Below are 19,624 nucleotides of genomic sequence, written 5' to 3'. Positions count from 1 at the left end.
TGTGCAGTAGGTTGAAAATCAATCACAGTAAGCTTTGTTTCAACAGTTTTGTAGTCATCATGTGTGATGCAATTATTTAAGAAATAAGTGACAGTGTGTTGTCAGAATGAAAGTTATTTTGTTTGATAATAACTTAATAATGTTATAGAAGACTCTGTTTTTACTACTTAAATTTAGACTTTTTTCCCCCATCTGAACTTGTTATCTACATCTTTGTTCCCTCCAGATTATGTGTTTTAAATATGTATCTTTACTCTTTATTAGTAGGATATTTGATTTCATATTCTGGCAAAAATTAAATAAATTAGAAAATATGCATTTTTTTCCCACTAGTGATGTAATTAATAAAACAGTATGTCCTACTATTCGTGGGAAAGTGGTTTAATACTGGGTGGGTGGTTGTCATATTCGGGATTACTCAATTAGCCAAGTACTACCTTCACTGTATTTTTTATTTTTTATTTTTAAATACGTGGCAGTAACCAAGAGTTCTGAGAAGTTTATGGACAAATACATTGTAGCATTGAAGAGTATGAACACATTGGCTTATGCTCTACACAAGTAAGTGGTGGTGGCAGCCTGTCAAAATGCATTGTCCGGACATGCCTTCACAGCATCAGGATCATGACAGGAGAAAAATGGTGGGCTTGTCAGAGAGGTTAATGAAAACAGGGCAGAAGCGATTGTAACACAACATTCCTTTCTATGGGCCACAACCATTAAAATAAAAAAAGGCAAAAAAAATTTATTTAACGACTTAATTTGTTATGCCAATGTAAATGTAGCTAGGTGCAGCAGAATTTGTTTAAATTACAACTTTGATTTTTGGGTTATGTAATACCAGTCACCTGTATGCAGTGTGACAGATGCACTGCGTATATGGTCATGTATACGTAGTGCATCTGGTTTTGCATCTGGCTCATACGTATGTGCTGTATCTTGTTGGTGGTGGTATTTTGGGCTCATGTGACTTTTCCCATGTAATTACTGCAGAAGGAAACCGTGCAAAATCATTTCACTTATGCGCGTGCACTTGTCTACTCGTGCATCATTCCTGCATACATATGCCGACATGCTACATTCATATTGTGCACAGGTTTGTGACAAGTTTTGTTCAACTTGCCAAGAGGCTTTTGGGGTCAAGTCTTTGATATTTGCCTTTTGATCCTGTGCTTTGTGTTGCTGTTAAACTGAGTTCCCCCCCCCTAATCTTAGCCTTCAATGATAACATAAATATAAAAACATAATTCTCAGTTTTGAAATATGAGCCAATGTGTGATAACATGTTGAAGATTACTAGTGCTGGTTTGAAGAAAAAGTCACCACGAGGTACAAATAATTACCTTTTGTGGTACACCAAGGTTTGCCTGACATATTTTTTTATTTTTTTCAAATAAAAACAAATGCAGCAGATCACAAAATATGCAAGTTACTACTAACTTGCATATAGTCTGTTCTGTGTAACTGCTTTGATTCTTTCACTGTTCATACCGAGACTGCTGACTTTGACTGGCTCTAAGCTCTGGGTAGCTTTAGCGTTAACCATGTTGCCTATTTTAGCTTCTTTAAAATGTCCAGTGTAAGTATAAAACTAGGTCATTGCTGTTAGCTGTTAGTAGGGGGTGGTAAAAATAACATGGAGTGAGATTTTAGTACGATGTTATAAACTGAAGCCACATACCGATTTTTATTTATATATGTTCGAACTTCATTGCTCAGGTATAAACCTGTATTCATTTATGCCTTAATAATACTGGTTATTTTCTAATTTCTCCATGTTGGCTCAGAAGCGAGACAAACACTCAAAAGAGTTGTCTCTCGATCTCTGTTGCTATGGAGTCCCTGGTAGCCTACATGTAGGTCGGTTGTAAACATTTCAGGGTTGCTGTAGATGGTTTGCTGCAGTTGCCCGTCGATTAAGCTTGTGCTCCTCATTGCATTTTGTGAAATCCCACAAAGTCTTTGCAGCCTGAAATTTTTCAGCAAGTAGGTTGCACTACTGCTCGGTTTCTGCATGACAGGATTCCACATGACAATACCACTAACCTGTTGAGCAGGATGCACTGCAGCAAAGGGTCTGGAGCACAGTAAACAAGACGGGGAGAGTGTAGGTGGAGTGGAGGAGGGGGACAGAAGTGAGTTAAATCAGTTACTCGGCTAAAAAACCAGTGCCACGCCCAAGGTGCCAGGGCTAGTAAGAGCAAGCAGGAGGAATGTGAGGGAAATGAATGGGATTGTAAGTCCTACCATTCACATGGTGAGTTCTTTCTTCTTCTTTTTTTCATCTTAAGTCTGCACTACTTGCCACATAAACATATCACAAGACATGATGAGTATGATCTGTGCAGAATTCCTGATGTGAAACTCAGATTGTGAGTGTGTGTGTGGTTTGTTAGTTTAGCTGTGAATCAGTTCAGTTTTTATACACACATATTTCAGTGCATTGTTAGCATGAGTGCTACTGATCAAAACTAACCACATGTGTCAGTGTGAATTATTCTGGTTGTTATGATTGTCACAGAAAATGAGAGGTTTTGCTCTGTGGTCAGCGGACTGCACAACATCGCTGTAGTCTTAAGGTGAAATCAAAACATCACGTGGTGTGTGTGAGTCTGTACAGTTTATTGCCCAGTTAGCAAGGCTTTATTATTTTTTTTAAATCTTCAGAGTGAAAGGGACAGTGTTTTGTCACGTGTAAATAAAGAACTGCACTCTGTCTGTGCGTCAGGAAACAAACATGCAGCAAAATAAGAATTTTCATTCAGCCCTCTAAAAAAGTCCAAGGGACTGTGGAAACACTTTGAACAGGGCAGCCAGTGATTCGACACTACTGCTGTGAGAGAAGAGTACATATTTTCTGTCTGTGTGGTTGGCAATCTGTTTACTGGAAGGGCTGCTCACTGAGAGCACATGTTGCTGCATGTGCAGTCAGTGAGGCCCAAGAAGTTAAAAGTGTAAATGCACGGGCAGGGAAAGTGTTTTTGTGGCAGCGGTGGGATATGTTTGTGTGCATGCATGTGTGTCTCTGATTTTGTTTGGAGAACGGAGCCAAAAAAAAAAATAATTTTTTTTAACCCCAGGAAAACCACACTAGAATCCTCTGTGTATGTGTGGTTCACTGGGAGTTAGGAGTTTGTTGGCTCCACTTTTAAGCCTCTTTCTGGGAACCAGCATTCCCTGCTCTTCTAAACCGAGCTGTAAGAGGCTGGAGGGCTTTGGGAATGAAGAGGCATGGGCTGGTTTCAGTATGTCCCAGGTTTGTCTTTTGTACACAGCGAGTGGTAACAATGGGAGGGTTACGTATCTGATATACACACCAAACCCTGGGACTCAGCTGCAAGTAATTAAAGCTGGCAGTTGGCAGAGAAGAGAGTCAGGCGACTGTAATGGCCGCTCTAAGTTCATACCATAATATTTGGATGATGAATCAGGCTGCTAGTAAAAGTGTTGTCATGCTGTTGACCCAAGGCTTTCTCCCTTCTCCATGTCCTGTTGCCCCAGAAGGGGGCACAGAGAGGAGAGAAAAGGCTTTGTATGACCCTGTTTTTAGTCTGTAATGAGATCTGCTATTTATTTTGCATGCTACAGCATTTGATATGTCTTAAGTTGCTGGCTTTTCCCAAAAGTGTACTCCGAGTCTTGACTAACTAGTTCAGATATATGATTCTACCGACCGTCCTCTGAGAAAAAATATGCAGCTTTCAGTTTTGGATGCTGTATAGTAGGGGGCAATGGGTGTATGCATAAAGTGCATACAAACAAATCTGTGCTTAAACTGTGCGTACAAAAGTTTCACTCACAAATTTTCTGACCTGAATTTGTTTGTGTGCTGCAAACAAATGAACTGCCTCAGACTGTGAGCACGAATAATCAAAGTCCTGCTGTCTCGGAAATATAAACAAATTTATATTGAAAGTAATGATGGCTTAATTTACCTCCCACCTTTATGAAACATACTTTTAGAGAAATTTTTAAAAGTTCCAGATATTTCACACATAGTCTTGAGTGAAAATGGGCATCATTTCATCCTTGATGGATGTCATCATCACAAACTAATTTCTTGGTATTTTCTCACTTGTTTTTTTTTTTTTCTTTTCATCTTTAGTTGACACGTTAGATGTCTTTCCAATTTCTTTTTTATTTTCTTGCCTGTATTGATTTTTATTATTATTCATATTTTGCAGCAACTTTAATGATGAACTTCAACGATGGCATCATTTTTTTCATGTTATAATACAGTGTTGGAGTGCTGTTGCTTATATGTGAAAACATGGTGGATAAAGGCTCCTGTGTCAGTAAGAAATGTGCTAAATTACCTCAAATGAGGTCATTTAAACACTACAAGTTGCTTGTTGAAAAAGGGAGAGGTGTTAAAAGAGAGTGAACTTCCATGACCCCTGTGGCGACCTATCATCTCTGTTTACAGCCATTAGCCCGAGGCAACATTAGTGCCTTCTGTAGTATAACAGAACACACCTGAATCTCTGGCTGGACTGTTAGTAGCATGTTGCATTATAGCTAATGCAGCCGCCAGGCTTTAACAAGCAAGAAGAATGTGGTAAATTAGATAATATCTTTGTATTGGCTGCAGCTATGCTATTTTTATCTGTCTGTTGTGACATCAGTAGTTTTACAGAAGATACGAGATAAATTTGTAAATCTTTTAAAAACCATGATGCTGCTTTTCTGATATGCAAAGATTCTTTACATACATTTCCATCTAATGTCAGTCACATTATATAGCTTTGAATTCCCCTTGAATTTTTAGTCTGTCAGCAAATTGGGTGAAAGGTGTGGCATGACTATTCATACTTGCAGCCTGTGACAGGCTTTGGCTTTAGTGAAAAGGTGAAGACGCGTTTGGCATCAGAACTGATGGTGAAATATGTTCCAGTGCATTGTTCCAATAGCCCTAGCTTTGTATCATGGGTATTTGTGTGTCATTGTGTTGGAGTCATTGCCAAGAAGGTCATGGTGGTTCTTATGACTGTGTAAGAGTGGTGATATGACATTGCTGTGTAATTATATAATTTCAGAAGAACGTATGAGCCAAAACCAAAAAGGTTTAATCACTTTCAGGTTTCCCGTTTACAACTCGGTCATGGAGCTGACACATTTGATGGTGCTCAACAAAAGCTGTTGAGATCCTGTAAATCTGTCACCTTACTGTCGCTTTTATTGGTTCCCCCCTCCTTTCACAACAGAGTCAGTGTATGACCTTCTTCCCAGAGAGCTGCAGTTGCCTTCATCCACTCAGCAAAGCCCAAAAGTCATGAGTCAAAAGAGCGGCGGAGAGGCAGGGCCTCTCCCTTCAGCTTCTCTAGCATCAGGTAGGATCCTGCTTCTCTTATCCTTATTTCTCCTCTGCAAGCAGGACTGATCATGCCCCACCCTGAAAAAAGTACAACTCATGTTATAGTCTGTACCTTCAGGCAAACAAACACCTGCATGTGGCAAGAAAGCCAGTCAGGCAACCATCGTGCTCCTCTGTGATTCTCACGTGAAGGAAAAAAAACAAAACAAACAGTAATAAAAGGCTGGTGAGGGAAGTTAATGGCAGCTGAACATAGCTAGCTGCCTGTATTCACATTGCTATGTACTATATGTTGTGGTCTCTTGTAGCAACAGTTTAGAAATATGGTTTATGCACATGTTTTAAGACAATGATATTAGTGCATAATGGTAATTAAACTGCAAAGTAGAACGATTGTAGACCATAAGAATATGAGGCCCCGGCAAAGGCCTGTTATTCATTACCCCACAGACTAAATCTACTTACCCATTTTTTTTTCTTAGCCTTTTTTTCCAGAGAATTAAGAAGCTTTGAATGGCTGTAATCACCTTGTTGACCATTCTGCAGTTCCAAGGTGGAGCTATTATTTACAGAAGAAAATCTTCTTAATAGACCAACACGGAAGTCCAGTATAAATGAACAGCTAATGACTATTTCATACTAGAGCTGGGCGATATAAGATTTTTTCATATCACGATATGTTTTTTTCATTTCAGGCGATAAAGATATCTATCACGATATAAGCCAAATAACTATATTTGTAAGATTTAAATGTGCCGTTACTCACAAGTAAAATGTGAAATAATCAGCAGCTTGTTTTGATTTAAATATTTATTTCCCATAATAAGTTCAACTGGGTAGATGTACGTAAGGAACATGAGACCTTTTCAGATAAATAAAGGCAAATATTGCAAACTACACAAAAGCAGCCGCTAAAGCGTTTAAGTTTCAGAATAGAACAAGCGAAACAGACTACTAAATTGTCAGTTCCACTTACAAACAAAATATTAATTCTAAAAATAAATCTTAGTTTGTTTTACAGAAGAACAAACAAAATTGACTAACTGTCAATATCAAATAAACTGAGAACTAAAAGGAAATTCTCAATCTCTCCTTGTTGTATAGCTTAACTTTTCAAACAGTTTTAACAGTGACTTTAGTCTGACAAAAGCCGAATGACGAATTAGCGCTTCCAGTCAGAGATTGCGCATGCACCGCTTTATTGTATTTCCAGACTTGCTTTCGGCACAATTTACAGTGCGCGCTACTCTGTTTTTTTTTTTGTCAGACTTGAAATAGCCGAAATACCTTCACACTACGGAACTTCTATGGCTCTTCCGCTCGACAATCTCTCCGGCATTGGAACCATCATCTGTTTTTTCTTCGGTAACCTTCGGTCACGCTCGGTTGATTTTTCTCTAGTTGGCACACTCATTTCCTCCATTACCGCTGGCTGCTTCCCAAACAAATACACATGTGCGGGTAACAAGTCACGTGACGTGACGCTGCGGCTGTGATTGGTTCGGCTCTGCGCTACTTAATTTGGATTGGCTGATGTTCTTTTTTTTTCTTTTTTTTTTTAAAGAGGACAAGAGAGATGAGGCCTATCGCAATAGTTTAACTTTTCTATTGAGGAAAAGTTATTTCGCAATACATATCGTTATCGTTCTATCGCCCAGCTCTATTTCCTACACAAGTAAAAGTTGCCCATTTTTTTTGAGGACTGTTAGCTTGTTGAGAGCTCCAGATTTAGATCCGGATTGGAGGGTGAGTCACAGATTGTTGAATGTGTGAAGATAAGCATATCTTTTACCCGCCATTGTTGCAGTTGGGTTTATGGTTTCACGGTGGAAATTAACACATGAGAGTTTTGCAAAGATTCTAGAGATTAATTAAAAATCTCAGCATGTGCTTCTAAAAACAAAGAAACAGCAAAAAGTGCTGTGTCACTGATTTTATTTTATTTTTTCTAATTTATCTTTTGATGTTTTAACTTGGTGTTCTATGTTCACTTGATATTTGAAGTTATTCAAATGTTTCAGCTGACCTGAGACTTTTAAGTGACTGTTTTAGTAGTTATTCGAGGAGAGATGAACACTTAGGGGTAATAATGCAAGCAAGGTGGGCTCAGTCCAGGAGCTCCAGACTCCAAAATCAAGTCAGCCACTTTTGCATGCATGGGACTTTGACAGTACAGACTGCTATGATACAGACTTTATGGTAGGTTCTATTCATTGCCTGACCCAGGCTTTTTACCCCCTTTTTTGGTTTTTATAAATATTTTCCTGTCCTGCCTACTTTTGATTTTTTTTTTTTTAATACCAGTCACAGGTCACTGCTTCCACAAGCAATTCATGTAGAGCAGGGGTGGGCAACTCTGGGCCTCAAGGCCTGGAGTTCCCCACTCCTGGTAGATATTTAGATATCATCCTGAATCCAATGATTGGTTCAGTACCAGAGCTCTGGAGAACTTCAAGCCATTTAACTCAGCTGTGTCGGATCAGGGACACATCTAAAACCTGCATGACACCGGCCCTTGAGGTCTGGAGTTCCCCACCACTGATGTAGACCAAATAATTCATTGATAGATTCGTACCTATTGATGTTTTGCAGTCACATGACTGCTAACCATTTGACATTAAATTGTTTACCATTTTGGACATGTGACAATATTAGGTCAAGTGAATAAGATCCCAGTCACACAGGCCTAGAGACCAGCTAAACATCCCGTGGTCTATTCCCATCACTTGTGAGATTTTGGGGTTCCTTGACTAATTGGCATAAACCACCTTGCAATTGCTTTGGTTGGTGACAGATTGCCATGGTCGCCTAAAGTTTGCATGGAACAGACTAAAAATTTTTCACAGACACTCACTGGCTGTTCTACAAGCGGTAGTGAAACTCTGAAAAGTGCAAAACCAACCAGACATGGAGACCTTTTGCATTCAAAGTAAAACTTGTACCTTTTGAAATGTTTTGGCTCCAGTGCCAGGGTAAAGCTTTTTGCTTAGAAAGAACATTTTCCATTGTCGTTACACTTTTTCAAGTTTTCCTACAGTTTGTCACTGCAAATGCCTGCCTGTTACATCTGTAGTAGACTTTATTGTGCCAGATAAAAGTAGGAAGACATCTGTGAAGTTTGTTTGTTTGTTTTTTAACTTCTGATTATTGCCTTTACATTCCTAGGATCGACTGTACACGTGTCATAAGGTGATATGTTTAAAAGTTTTAAATGTCCCTCTGTAAAGCATTCTGGTGTCTGAACAGGGCTATGCAAATAAATTTCACTTGAGTAGTTAGCAAGCATCTGAAGACAAGTCGGCATCGTCCATGCAAGCTACAGGCAGCCACTGCTATCTGATAGTGAACAATGCAATCACAAAGAGGTTTTTGGTGAAGCAGCCTCTTTCTGACTGATTTCACCTCACCAGCCAGTCAAAGAATACAACCCCGACCCCCAGCGCGACATGTAGTTGTCTCACGTCCAATATGGGGGACTACTATCAAGCAATTTGTGCATGATGTCCTGTGAGAAACAGCCATAGTTTTGATGTTTTCCTGGTTGTTTGGAGAAAAAATTTGTTGTTTGAAGTATTAATCATTTGCTCTCATTTGTTTGTTGGCAATTCTGTATTGTGGTTTCTGATCATATGTGTTTTTGTCTCATGATACTTGCTCAAAATGACACTATCTTCATGCGTTTTATGCGCTCTTTTTTTCTTCCAACCGTTTTTTTTCTTGTAAACCAATGATTCATCCAAACGTCAACAATGTCAAGACCAGTGTAACTGTTTGTTTATAATCTGCCATTTTATGGCATTATTTTTGTGCCACTATTCTGAGCGCATGTAAAAAAAAAAACTGAGCGCATGTAAAAAAAAGTTTGCAGGTGCAAGTGTTGTATTTTGAGGAGAAATTTATTTTGAGCGAAGAAAAGCTGAATTTGAGTGAACAAAATTCATTGCTGCGTGCAAAAAATGTATTTCAGTGTTTGCTATTATCCACACACACACACACACAATAGCAGCCCCTCTCTCTCAGTTTTTGCATTTGCGCTCGCTCACAACGTATTGCTCACACTCTCAACATTTCTGCCCGTGCGCGCTCAACTCTTTTTCTACACAGTTATATTTGTGACACAAAACCAGCCAATCACAGACTTGGATGCAAAAAAATCTGATTGGCTGTTCTGGTCTCCAATCAGCTCGAAATGACAAAATGCAATATCCCAGAATCCATTTCGTCCAAAACTCAAACGAGGCAGTGGCGGAGGAACACAGAGTGGCGGATTTTGAAATATTACTCTTTCTGGGTCACAAAATAAACTTTTACGATATTTTCATGCGAGAATGTTGCTGTGTAAACTTCAAATACCTGCTCGATTCATCAAGCACTTATGCAAATATGTGATGTCTTGATGAATCGAGCAGGTATTTGAAGTTTACACAGCAACATTCACGCATGAAAATATCTTAAAAGTTTATTTTGTGACCCAGAAAGAGTAATATTTCAAACTCCGCCACTCTGTGTTCCTCCGCCACTGCCTCGTTTGAGTTTTGGACGAAATGGATTCTGGGATATTGCATTTTGTCATTTCGAGCTGACTGGAGACCAGAACAGCCAATCAGATTTTTTTGCATCCAAGTCTGTGATTGGCTGGTTTTGTGGCACAAATATAACGGTGTAGAGAAAGAGTTGAGCGCGCACGGGCAGAAATGTTGAGAGCGCGAGGAACACGTTGCGAGCGAGCGCAAATGCAAAAACTGAGGGGCTGCTTTTGTGTGTGTGTGTGTGTATGGATAATAGCAAACACTGAAATACATTTTTTGCACGCAGGAATGAATTTTGTTCACTCAAATTCAGCTTTTCTTTGCTCAAAATAAATTTCTCCTCAAAATACAACACTTGCACCTGCAAACTTTTTTTTTAGGTGTGCTCAATTTTTTTTTATACGTGCGCTCAGAATAGTGGCACAAAAATAACGCCATACCATTTAACCATCCTTTCCCCACACTCTTTATATAGTTCATTTTAAACTCTTTTGAATATTTTTGAAATAACAGTGTGCACCAACCAGCCACAACATTAAAACCGCTTGCCAAATACGATAGCTCTGCAAAACCTCTAAAGGTGTCCTCCAGGCACCAAGATGTCAGCAGCAGAGCCTTCGTTGTCGTGATCTGTAGATCACGCTATTTTTTTTCTTTCTTTCATATCCTTCCTCACTGAGATTGCGATGTGGGAAATTTTCAGGCCACACCTTGATCTGTTTATGCTTCTCAAACCATTCCAGAGCACATTTGCAGTGTCAATTCTCCTGGTGGAAGCTGAAATACAGTGAATGCATTTGCATGGTCTGCTGGAGTGTCTCGAAAGGTGACATGCTTCAACGTAACAATACACAAGATTGTTAGGAGCTAATATTCTCTGGAGTGTCACACTGCCTCTGGTGGCTTGCCGTTTTTCCATAGTGCGTCCTGCTGCTACCAGGTGAAAGAGGTGCACGCACCCAACCGTCAACAGGACTCACGATCCTGCTTATGTGCACATTGTACCAGAGACATGGGACAGGATGGCCACTGCATTAAATCACTCAGTTCCTTGTGCTTGCCCATTTCTTTCACTTCTAACACGTCTGCTCCAAGAACTTTCTGCCTAATGTGTCCCACTCCCCTCACATTTACCACTGTATTCCTTGTTATGTTGGTGGTTTCAATGTTATGGCTGATCAGTGTATATAAGCATGTTGAAGCAACATGATTTTTGCCAAACAAATTTCCCTGTTCTATTGATTTCTTTTTTTCTCTTCTTTTTAATAAAATCTGAATACGTTTTTTTACTGTTCAGCTTTTATTGCTTATTTGCTGTCTCATTTTTATATTCCAGGAAGTTCCCTATGAAGCAGGGAGTGTCTGCATTTTATATGCAGAAAATGGTCTGCAGTTCTCTGCTTCCTAGGTCAGAAGCTTGTTTATTTTGTCTCAGCGGCTACGCTCAGTCCCCAAAATGAACACTGATAGAAAGCAAGATATAAATAAACGAAAAGTTCCCATAATTGGCATGCCTCATATTGTACAATATTATTATTGTCGAGATTTTTATTTGAGCATGCACAAAATGCTAGCAATAATGAATTTCTGTTGTTTTTGAAGTTGATTACAGTACATTGAAATAAAATATAGTGGCCTGCTCAACCTTTGTCTTTGTTTTTAGTCTTCTTGACATAACACCTCCACTGTGCTACAAATACTCCACATTTATAACTTCATCAGAATCAGATGCACATTTATATGTAAGATCTAGTAACAACACAGTTTCTTTTTTGGATGACAACATATAAAAAAAATGTAATAAAATCAGCAACAAAAAAATTGAAACAGAGAAAAAAACTATTTTGCTGTAAAATTGGGACTACTAGCCAACATTAGTTGAGATGCCTGTATTAACTATCTAATTATTTGCACTGTAGATGCCTCTTCTCTGACCATGGAAGGCCCTCGCAGTGCTTTTTCCACCTCTTCCAGCTCCACCATGCATTCCAGTAATCTAACCAATGACCAGAAACCAGTTAAAGACAGTAATGTTGATCCAGACGACACCAGGAGTACCAAAGTGGTACCAGAGGCTGCTGGAGCAGAACGTGGAAATGGTAACGGCAGGGGCAGCGGCGAGCTAGCAGGAGGAAAAGGTGTAACAACCCAGGAAGGCCCACTGCATCACCCACTGACTCCATCAAAGCGTCGCACCGTACTGAACATCTCGCCACCTCCAGAAGATTTGTTTGATGACAGCCAAATGTCCTGCCAAGATGATGGGACCCAGGATACAGAGCAAAGTAACAGCATCTGGATGGATGAATCTCTGTCCAACTTCAGTGTGACGAGCACGCTGTCTTACAATGACAACACAGAGGTGCCACGGAAGTCCCGCAAACGTACCCCCCGTCAAAGGCCTGGCCCTAAGACGGCGCCAGCAGGGGAGGGCAGCATGGATGTGTTTGATGCAGACAGTGCCAAAGGCCCACACTTTGTCCTGTCGCAGCTAGGCCCTGACAGCAAGGGAGGACATAAAGGAAGGTTTGTACTTTTTGTATTATGATCACCAGAAATTTGTCACATGCCTCTCGACATTTCATGGAGTTGTCAAAAATATTTCCAGTGGTTTCTTCCTGATTAAAGGGAGGTTTTCCTTCCCACTGTTGCCAAAGCGATTGCTCATGGGGGTCATATCATTGTTGGGGTTTTCTGTTTTTTCTGTACTATTGTAGCACCTTGAGGCAACTGTTATTGTGATTTGGCACTATATAAATAGAATTGATTTTGAAATAAATGATGTTACATTATCAGTAAGTAAAGAAAACACATTGATTTAGGACATTGTTGACTCACTTGTTAGCTAGCTTTTTGTTCATTTAATAGTTTCCTTTGATAGTTGCACCAGCCCTTTAGTAGTTACTTGGGTACTCAGCCTTTCTCTGACTATAACTTTAAAGACCCGTTTTAATAATTTTGCTCAGCCCTCATCGTTATTGTAGAAGGAGGTAGTATCACGAAATGATACGTTGGCACACACCGACAGATGGAAATCTTTACCAAACTGATCTGGCTCTAAATTTCCCACCACACTTTGACTGAAGGAGAGCGGTTAGATCAGAGGGGAGGGAGGGGCAGGATACTGAAGTACAAACAATGGTCAGCCACAGTGAATCACAGAGCCCTTCTCAAAGACCTAGGATAAGCAGAGCAGATTAAATAAACAGATAAGGCTGAACGTTTTAGGAGCTGGGGATAGAAAATGTTTGGTTGATGGACACCCTCTGAACTCTGCATTGCTTAGAGCGCCATGGCAACTTCAGAGCAGTTTCACTGTTGTGACTGAGAGCTATGTACTGCAGCAAACCCCAGCCAATTGCATACAGATATATAATACTGTTAGGGTTCTTTTTATTTAAACTGGGGTTCTGAACCTAACATTGCTGCAAACACTTGCATGGATTAAGTTGAAGACTTTTTAATCCATCATAGGCTACATGAAAATGTTAGAATTAGAGATCATCTGCTCGTGTCTCTGTCAAATTGGTCTTTGCTGCAGTTCTGATGAACCTCAGACTACTATTCAGAAAGGAGGAACTCTCTCGATGCAGTTCCCACAAAAGAGTGAGGGGAAAGAGTTGAAGATCCTCGTCCAGCCTGAGACCCAACACAGAGCCCGCTATCTGACTGAAGGCAGCAGAGGATCCGTGAAGGACCGCACTCAGCAGGGCTTCCCTACTGTAAAGGTAATTGTAAAACCCCTCTGTAGTTAATGTTGAAATTCTACTGCTTTAGCATCCCTGTGTTTAACGTTAGCATAAGGTGAAAGTAAGTGCTGATATTGAATTTATTACTTGCAACATTTTCCAAAGAAGTTGGGGCACTCCTGGGCTTCCCTACAACTTTTTTTTTTTTTTAACAATACTGTATTGAACTGAGAAGACAAGTTGCTGTCATTTTGAAAGCAAAATGGTCCCTCAATTTTCATTTGAGCCTCCTAACAGATAGGCCTCTTGTGTTTTACGTATATCAAATGTTTTCTCCAAGTGATGGGTCTGGACTGTGTTCACTGACAATGATTTTGTGAAGTGTTCCACTTGTGTTCAAGTGGATATCCACGTCCTTGGGAGGATGAAATGAAGTGTCAGAGTCTGTAATATTTCATGAGACTGTTAGTTCTCACTGCTGTTCACAAATGAGGACGTTGGATGAGGAAATCAGCTCCTTCAGACTGTCAGTCACTTATCAGGAATCCAACTTTCACTTGAGTTCATGTGTGAAAACAGGGACCTAAGCTTTAAGGAGCTGTAGCTTGATGAAAAAGGAATTAAATTTTATGTACTCGCTCAGACTAAAGCTGAGCTGTAGTTAACCGACTTCAAAAGCAGACAAAAACCAGACGTTAGTCAGAACAGGCACATTGTCTTGTGTTTGATCATTCATTTGCCCAGGTTCTGCAGATGGTCACAAGGCAGCCAGAGCCCAGAAATGACAGGTGAATCCAAACTGATAAAACAATCACCAAAGCCATAAAGAACTAAAGCTGACCGATTTGCATCTGAAAGCAGAATCCAATAATAAATTAAGCTAACAATGTCCTTGAGCAAGACATTGACACCATCAATGTCAGGGCAGGTAGGTGAAGATGCACAAGTTCAGCTGAATGCACAGAACTGATTGGGCATTATATGATGGAATAGTGTAAACTGGGAGCTCATTATTAGCACAGAAGTTTCAGAAATAAGCAGTTCATAGTCCATAGTTTTGTATGAAAATGTTATGACACAGCAGATCTACAATGAGCTCCGTTTGATTGCTCATCTGTTTTTGCCTTGCACAGTTGGAGGGAGTGAGCGAGCCAGTGGTTTTGCAGGTGTTCGTTGGCACCGATGCCGGCCGCGTGAAGCCTCATGGGTTTTACCAAGCCTGCAGGGTTACTGGTCGCAACACCACAGCCTGCAAGGAAGTTGATATTGAAGGCACAACTGTTATCGAAGTGTCCCTGGATCCAAGCTCCAACATGACCCTAGCGTACGTGCTTTTAAAACTGAAATTGTGTCATTTAAGTGATAGTTGTTAGTCCTACTAAGAACATTTCCCTATAATTGCCAAAATCCTCTTGAGAGCAAGTAAACCCAAGTTAACACTGCCCCTCACTGCAGGGTGGACTGTGTTGGGATCCTGAAGCTCCGCAACGCTGATGTAGAGGCTCGCATTGGGGTGGCCGGATCAAAGAAGAAGAGCACACGTGCTCGGCTCGTGTTTCGGGTCAACATCCCCCGTCCAGATGGTTCAGTGCTTACACTACAGACTCCCTCATCTCCAATCCTGTGTAGTAAGTCATTTTTCTCATACTTTGACTGGAAATACTATGTTGTGAAGTCGGTATATTAGTTAAACCACTTAAAAAAACTTTGTGCAGAAAATTATCCAGCAAGGTTTAATTACAAGGTATTATTTACGATATTCATGTAGTTATGACAGGTTAAGTGTGCGAAAATGGGTAGCTGACCTGTAACATGCCTGTTAATAATGACTATAATAATGTAAACTGAATTTTTTTCAGCTCCTGTTTCTCCATTTTTAGAGTCAGAGATCAGGAGACTATTGTCTTCTGATATCAACATTTGGAGAGGAAGGAGACAAAGATCCCATTAGACTGAGTTGTTTAATAATGCCTACAGAATGCAGAAGTACAAAGGTGTGGTTGTTTTTATAAACGGGAAAGACGCTTAGGGCCGTAAAAAAATATCTGTGTCAGTGGATTTGGGAGAATTTGCTCTGAGAGTGGCAGGGGAGAAAGAGAGGGCAAGGACGAAACAATAGGTGTGTGAACTTCTATTGTTTACACGGAGCCAGCATACAACCCAGGGAAATATCTTTCCACGAAACAAGAAAAAACAGTAATCCTGCTTGGCATCTTAGTGTGTGTGCATGTCTGTACGTGTGCGTGTGTGGGGGCGGATATTACTCATATCATGGGGACTTAAATCTGTTTATACAGTCATATTATGGAGACTGTAACTCGTGACCTGACGAGGTAGTTATAAGATTGGGTTAGATCTGAGAAAGTAATGGTTATGTTTAAGGTTGACATGGTTAATAATATCCTTTGAAGTGTGTGTGTGTGTGTGTGTGTGTGTGTGTGTGTGTGTGTGTGTGTGTGTAGACAATGCCCCCCAAAATCAGTGTTGAAGGTAAAGGGTATGTTAAGCATTTGCATTTACAGTTTTCTCAATACTTGGTGATCAGTTTTTCATTTTTGATAAAATATCTTTGAAATATTTATATTTACTGAAAGTTTTAATTTGAAAAGGCAAAACAAAGCTGCCAATCTCCTTAGAAATTTTTGTTTTCATATCCATCCATCCATCCATCGTCATCCGCTTTGTCCGGGGTCGGGTCGCGGGGGCAGCAGCCTAAGCAAAGAGGCCCAGACCTCCCTCTCCCCAGCCACCTCCTCCAGCTTGTCCGGGGGAATACCAAGGCGTTCCCAGGCCAGCCGAGAGATATAATCTCTCCAGCGTGTCCTGGGTCTGCCCCGGGGCCTCCTCCCGGTGAGACATGCCTGGAACACCTCACCCAGGAGGCGCCCAGGGGGCATCCTTGTCAGATGCCCGAACCACCTCAGCTGACTCCTTTCGATGTGGAGCAGCAGCTGCTCTACTCTGAGCCCCTCCCGGATGGCCGAACTTCTCACCCTATCTCTAAGGGAGAGGCCAGCCACCCTTCGGAGGAAGCTCATTTCTGCCGCTTGTATCCGCGATCTCGTTCTTTCGGTCACTACCCACAGCTCGTGGCCATAGGTGAGGGTAGGGACGTAGATCGACCGGTAAATTGAGAGCTTCGCTTTTACACTCAGCTCCCTCTTCACCACGACGGACCGGTGCAGCGTCCGCATTACTGCAGCTGCAGCCCCAATCCGTCTGTCGATCTCCGGCTCCCTTCTCCCATCACTCGCGAACAAGACCCCGAGATACTTGAACTCCTCCACTTGGGGCAGGAACTCATCCCCGACCCGGAGTGGGCACTCCACCCTTTTCCGGCTGAGAACCATGGCCTCAGATTTGGAGGTGCTGATCCTCATTCCCGCTGCTTCGCACTCGGCTGCGAACCGTTCCAGTGCGAGCTGGAGGCCTTCACCCGATGAAGCCAACAGAACCACATCATCTGCAAAAATCAGAGATGAGATTCTGAGGCCACCAAAGCGAAAGCCCTCCGCCACTTGGCTGCGCCTAGAAATCCTGTCCATAAAAATTATGAACAGAACCGGAGACAAAGGGCAGCCCTTTGTTTTCATATTAGTTTTTTGAATCACTGCTTCAGTCCTTTCAGCATGAATTTCTTTGCTGTTACTGTTAGATTTCATTTTATTTCTGCCTGGGTTGCATGTATAAATAAAACTTTAAAACATAAATGCATGACGTGTATCTGCTGTGTTTACAGCCCAGCCAGCAGGAGTGCCTGAAATACTGAAAAAGTCACTGCACAGCTGTTCAGTGAGGGGTGGAGAGGAGGTCTTCATCATTGGAAAAAACTTTCTTAAAGACACCAAAGTCATATTTCACGAGAATGCCTCTGGTCAGTAGTAAAGCTTTATGTTTTGCATGGTTATTATAGGTGAGGTCATTTCTCTGGTTGATGCTTTACATCGTTTCTGTGTTTCAGATGAGAAGTCATGGAAGGCAGAGGCTGAAATTGACATGGAGCTTTTTCACCAGGTGTGTTTTTTATCTATTTTTAATCTTTTTTGTGACAAACAATTATGGTAATGGCTAACGAGCTCAGTAGATAGATGCAGCCATTTCAGACTGGTAAGTGGCTTTAGATGTAATCATCTTAAATGGCTGCTGTTCAAAGGTTTGAGTAGTCTCATTGTGTTCTGACCTAATTACACTCCATCTTAAAGGCTATTACTGAGTGTGTCTCAACAGTCCAGTCTGAACCTTTGCTCTTGTTAAATGACATGACCAGAGCGATGAATCTGCAGCTGCCAAATGAAAGTATTCACATTTTGCTAAGACCTTGACACCCTCATAAACCAGTTTTACAGTTATCTGAAGTTGTGATGTGTATTGTTTGGAAAGGCTGAACAAACATGATTGAATGAACCAACTCGGCTAACTATGCTTTGATGATTTGAAAGATAATTTGGCATTACTTTGGTCGGTTAATGGTCTTCTGTGCTTCTTCATTATTGAGCCAAGTTTTACCGCCACCAGCTGCTGGTAGCTGGAAGTGCTACTGTCATTGATATTTAGTTGACATGGCTGCATGTTAGTGGCTAACACATCTGCCTCAGACACAATCAGATCCCAGGGTCAAGGCTGGAATGCTAGTGGACTCAAAGTGCTGGTCCCAAGCCTGGATAAATGGGACTGTTGCATGTAGGATTAATATTAATAGCAAAATAATATCAATATCTGGTAGCTGCAAATCCATCGTCTACAGCGAGAGTAAGAAATATGATTTATTGCCCATTTATATTTGGTGTCACTGTGATGTCAGATGTGTCATAGAAATCTCTATAGCAGAATGCTGAAGTTGGGTAGTCTTATTGTTGTAGTCGTGTTTGCTGATGATTTTTTTTGTTTATCATCCCAAAGAATCACCTGATAGTAAAGGTTCCTCCCTACCAGAACCAAGTCATCACATCTAAAGTGTGTGTAGGAATCTACGTGGTGACGAATGCTGGGAGATCCCATGACGTTCAGCCATTTACTTACACTCCAGATCCAGGTTTGTTTGAATCCGTTTCACACTAATTCACATGAAGTGTGTCCTTTTTACAATCGGCTGATAGAAAGATGACCATGAAAATGTAATCGGGATTCTGGTAACCTTGCATGTAGCCTTCAGATTACTGGGTCATTTCCCACACATGGCTGATTAGATTTACTGACTGGTACCAAAGCAGACCAACCTAGTTAGAAAATAAAGCTGGATTGTATTTAACACCCCAGACACACAGGCCAAATTTTCACTCTCTAGGTGTTTGGCCTTGAGGAATACACATTCTTTTCCTGGTGACCGATGGTTACCAGGGGTTCGCAAACCAGTCTATCAGCCTGTGTGATTGGGCCTTAAAAACTTTTTTGTTTTAATATATAATTATGCTTTTATGAATGTTCTTGTGTACAGTAGTCATAAGACTTACATCACTTCTTTGTTGAGTATATCAATATATTGTCATTGTTATTTTAGCAGTCATTACCTTTTAAATTGTCTCTTTACTAGTTAATTTGATATCCTTTTAGTCCTCTGGGTAAAACACTGTAAGGTGTGACAAAGTAACTAAACTAAAATTTAGTAAGCAATTTAATTAGCTGTCCACTCACATCATATGTAGCTTTACTTAACTAACATTTTTGCTGTGCATTGATTTTTGTCATTTTGCTGACACTTGCAGCAACAATCGATGTTCCTGTGAAGAAAGAGTTGCCTTCTCCAGTGAAGACGTGTTCTTTTGATGAGCAAATTAAAGGTTATTTTTTATTTATTTCAATTTTTTAACAAAGACACCAAGGTTTCCTATATATAGTAAAGTGAATACATGGAAAAAAATGTAATGTAATCCTTGCTACTCGTACGGTTGTAGATAGATCCCTGATGCCTTTGTTGTCTTTAGTAAAGAGAGAAGATGTCACTCCAATGGAGGTGACAAGCAACCTTCAGTCTTCAGGAGTATTTAAGGTGAAGCTTTTATCTTATATGTTGCTTTCATAATTTGTTTTAAAGTCAAGTCGTTCAGTTCGTTCATGTTTTATTGTCCCTGAAATAAAGCATAAAGGTAGTATTC

General features: G+C 40.6%; 1 protein-coding gene across 6 annotated transcripts in view; it reads left to right on the top strand.

Moving 5' to 3' along the window:
* nfat5b (nuclear factor of activated T cells 5b) overlaps window positions 1–19,624 on the top strand; it is a 45,701-nt gene that overhangs the window by 18,133 nt on the left and 7,944 nt on the right. For 3 of the 6 annotated variants that reach the window (XM_085269761.1, XM_085269758.1, XM_085269757.1), the window contains exons 2-11: window positions 5,205–5,330; window positions 11,763–12,369; window positions 13,385–13,571; window positions 14,666–14,856; window positions 14,988–15,160; window positions 17,272–17,406; window positions 17,494–17,546; window positions 18,432–18,564; window positions 19,235–19,309; window positions 19,454–19,518. In XM_085269761.1, the coding sequence (XP_085125887.1) occupies window positions 5,273–5,330; window positions 11,763–12,369; window positions 13,385–13,571; window positions 14,666–14,856; window positions 14,988–15,160; window positions 17,272–17,406; window positions 17,494–17,546; window positions 18,432–18,564; window positions 19,235–19,309; window positions 19,454–19,518 (1,677 nt within the window). In that variant the 5' untranslated portion in view covers window positions 5,205–5,272. Of the gene's footprint in view, window positions 1–5,204; window positions 5,331–11,179; window positions 12,370–13,384; window positions 13,572–14,665; window positions 14,857–14,987; window positions 15,161–17,271; window positions 17,407–17,493; window positions 17,547–18,431; window positions 18,565–19,234; window positions 19,310–19,453; window positions 19,519–19,624 lie in introns of all 6 variants that reach the window. The other 3 variants (XM_085269760.1, XM_085269759.1, XM_085269762.1) reach the window with 2 other exon arrangements.

Source organism: Mchenga conophoros, linkage group LG1, assembly GCF_057382185.1.
Source record: "Mchenga conophoros isolate Kocher_MC1m ecotype Shallow Benthic linkage group LG1, M_conophoros_male_GT1.1, whole genome shotgun sequence".
NCBI lineage: Eukaryota > Metazoa > Chordata > Actinopteri > Cichliformes > Cichlidae > Mchenga > Mchenga conophoros.
Note: the sequence above shows the minus strand (reverse complement) of the source record. Positions and strands in the feature narration are given on the sequence as shown.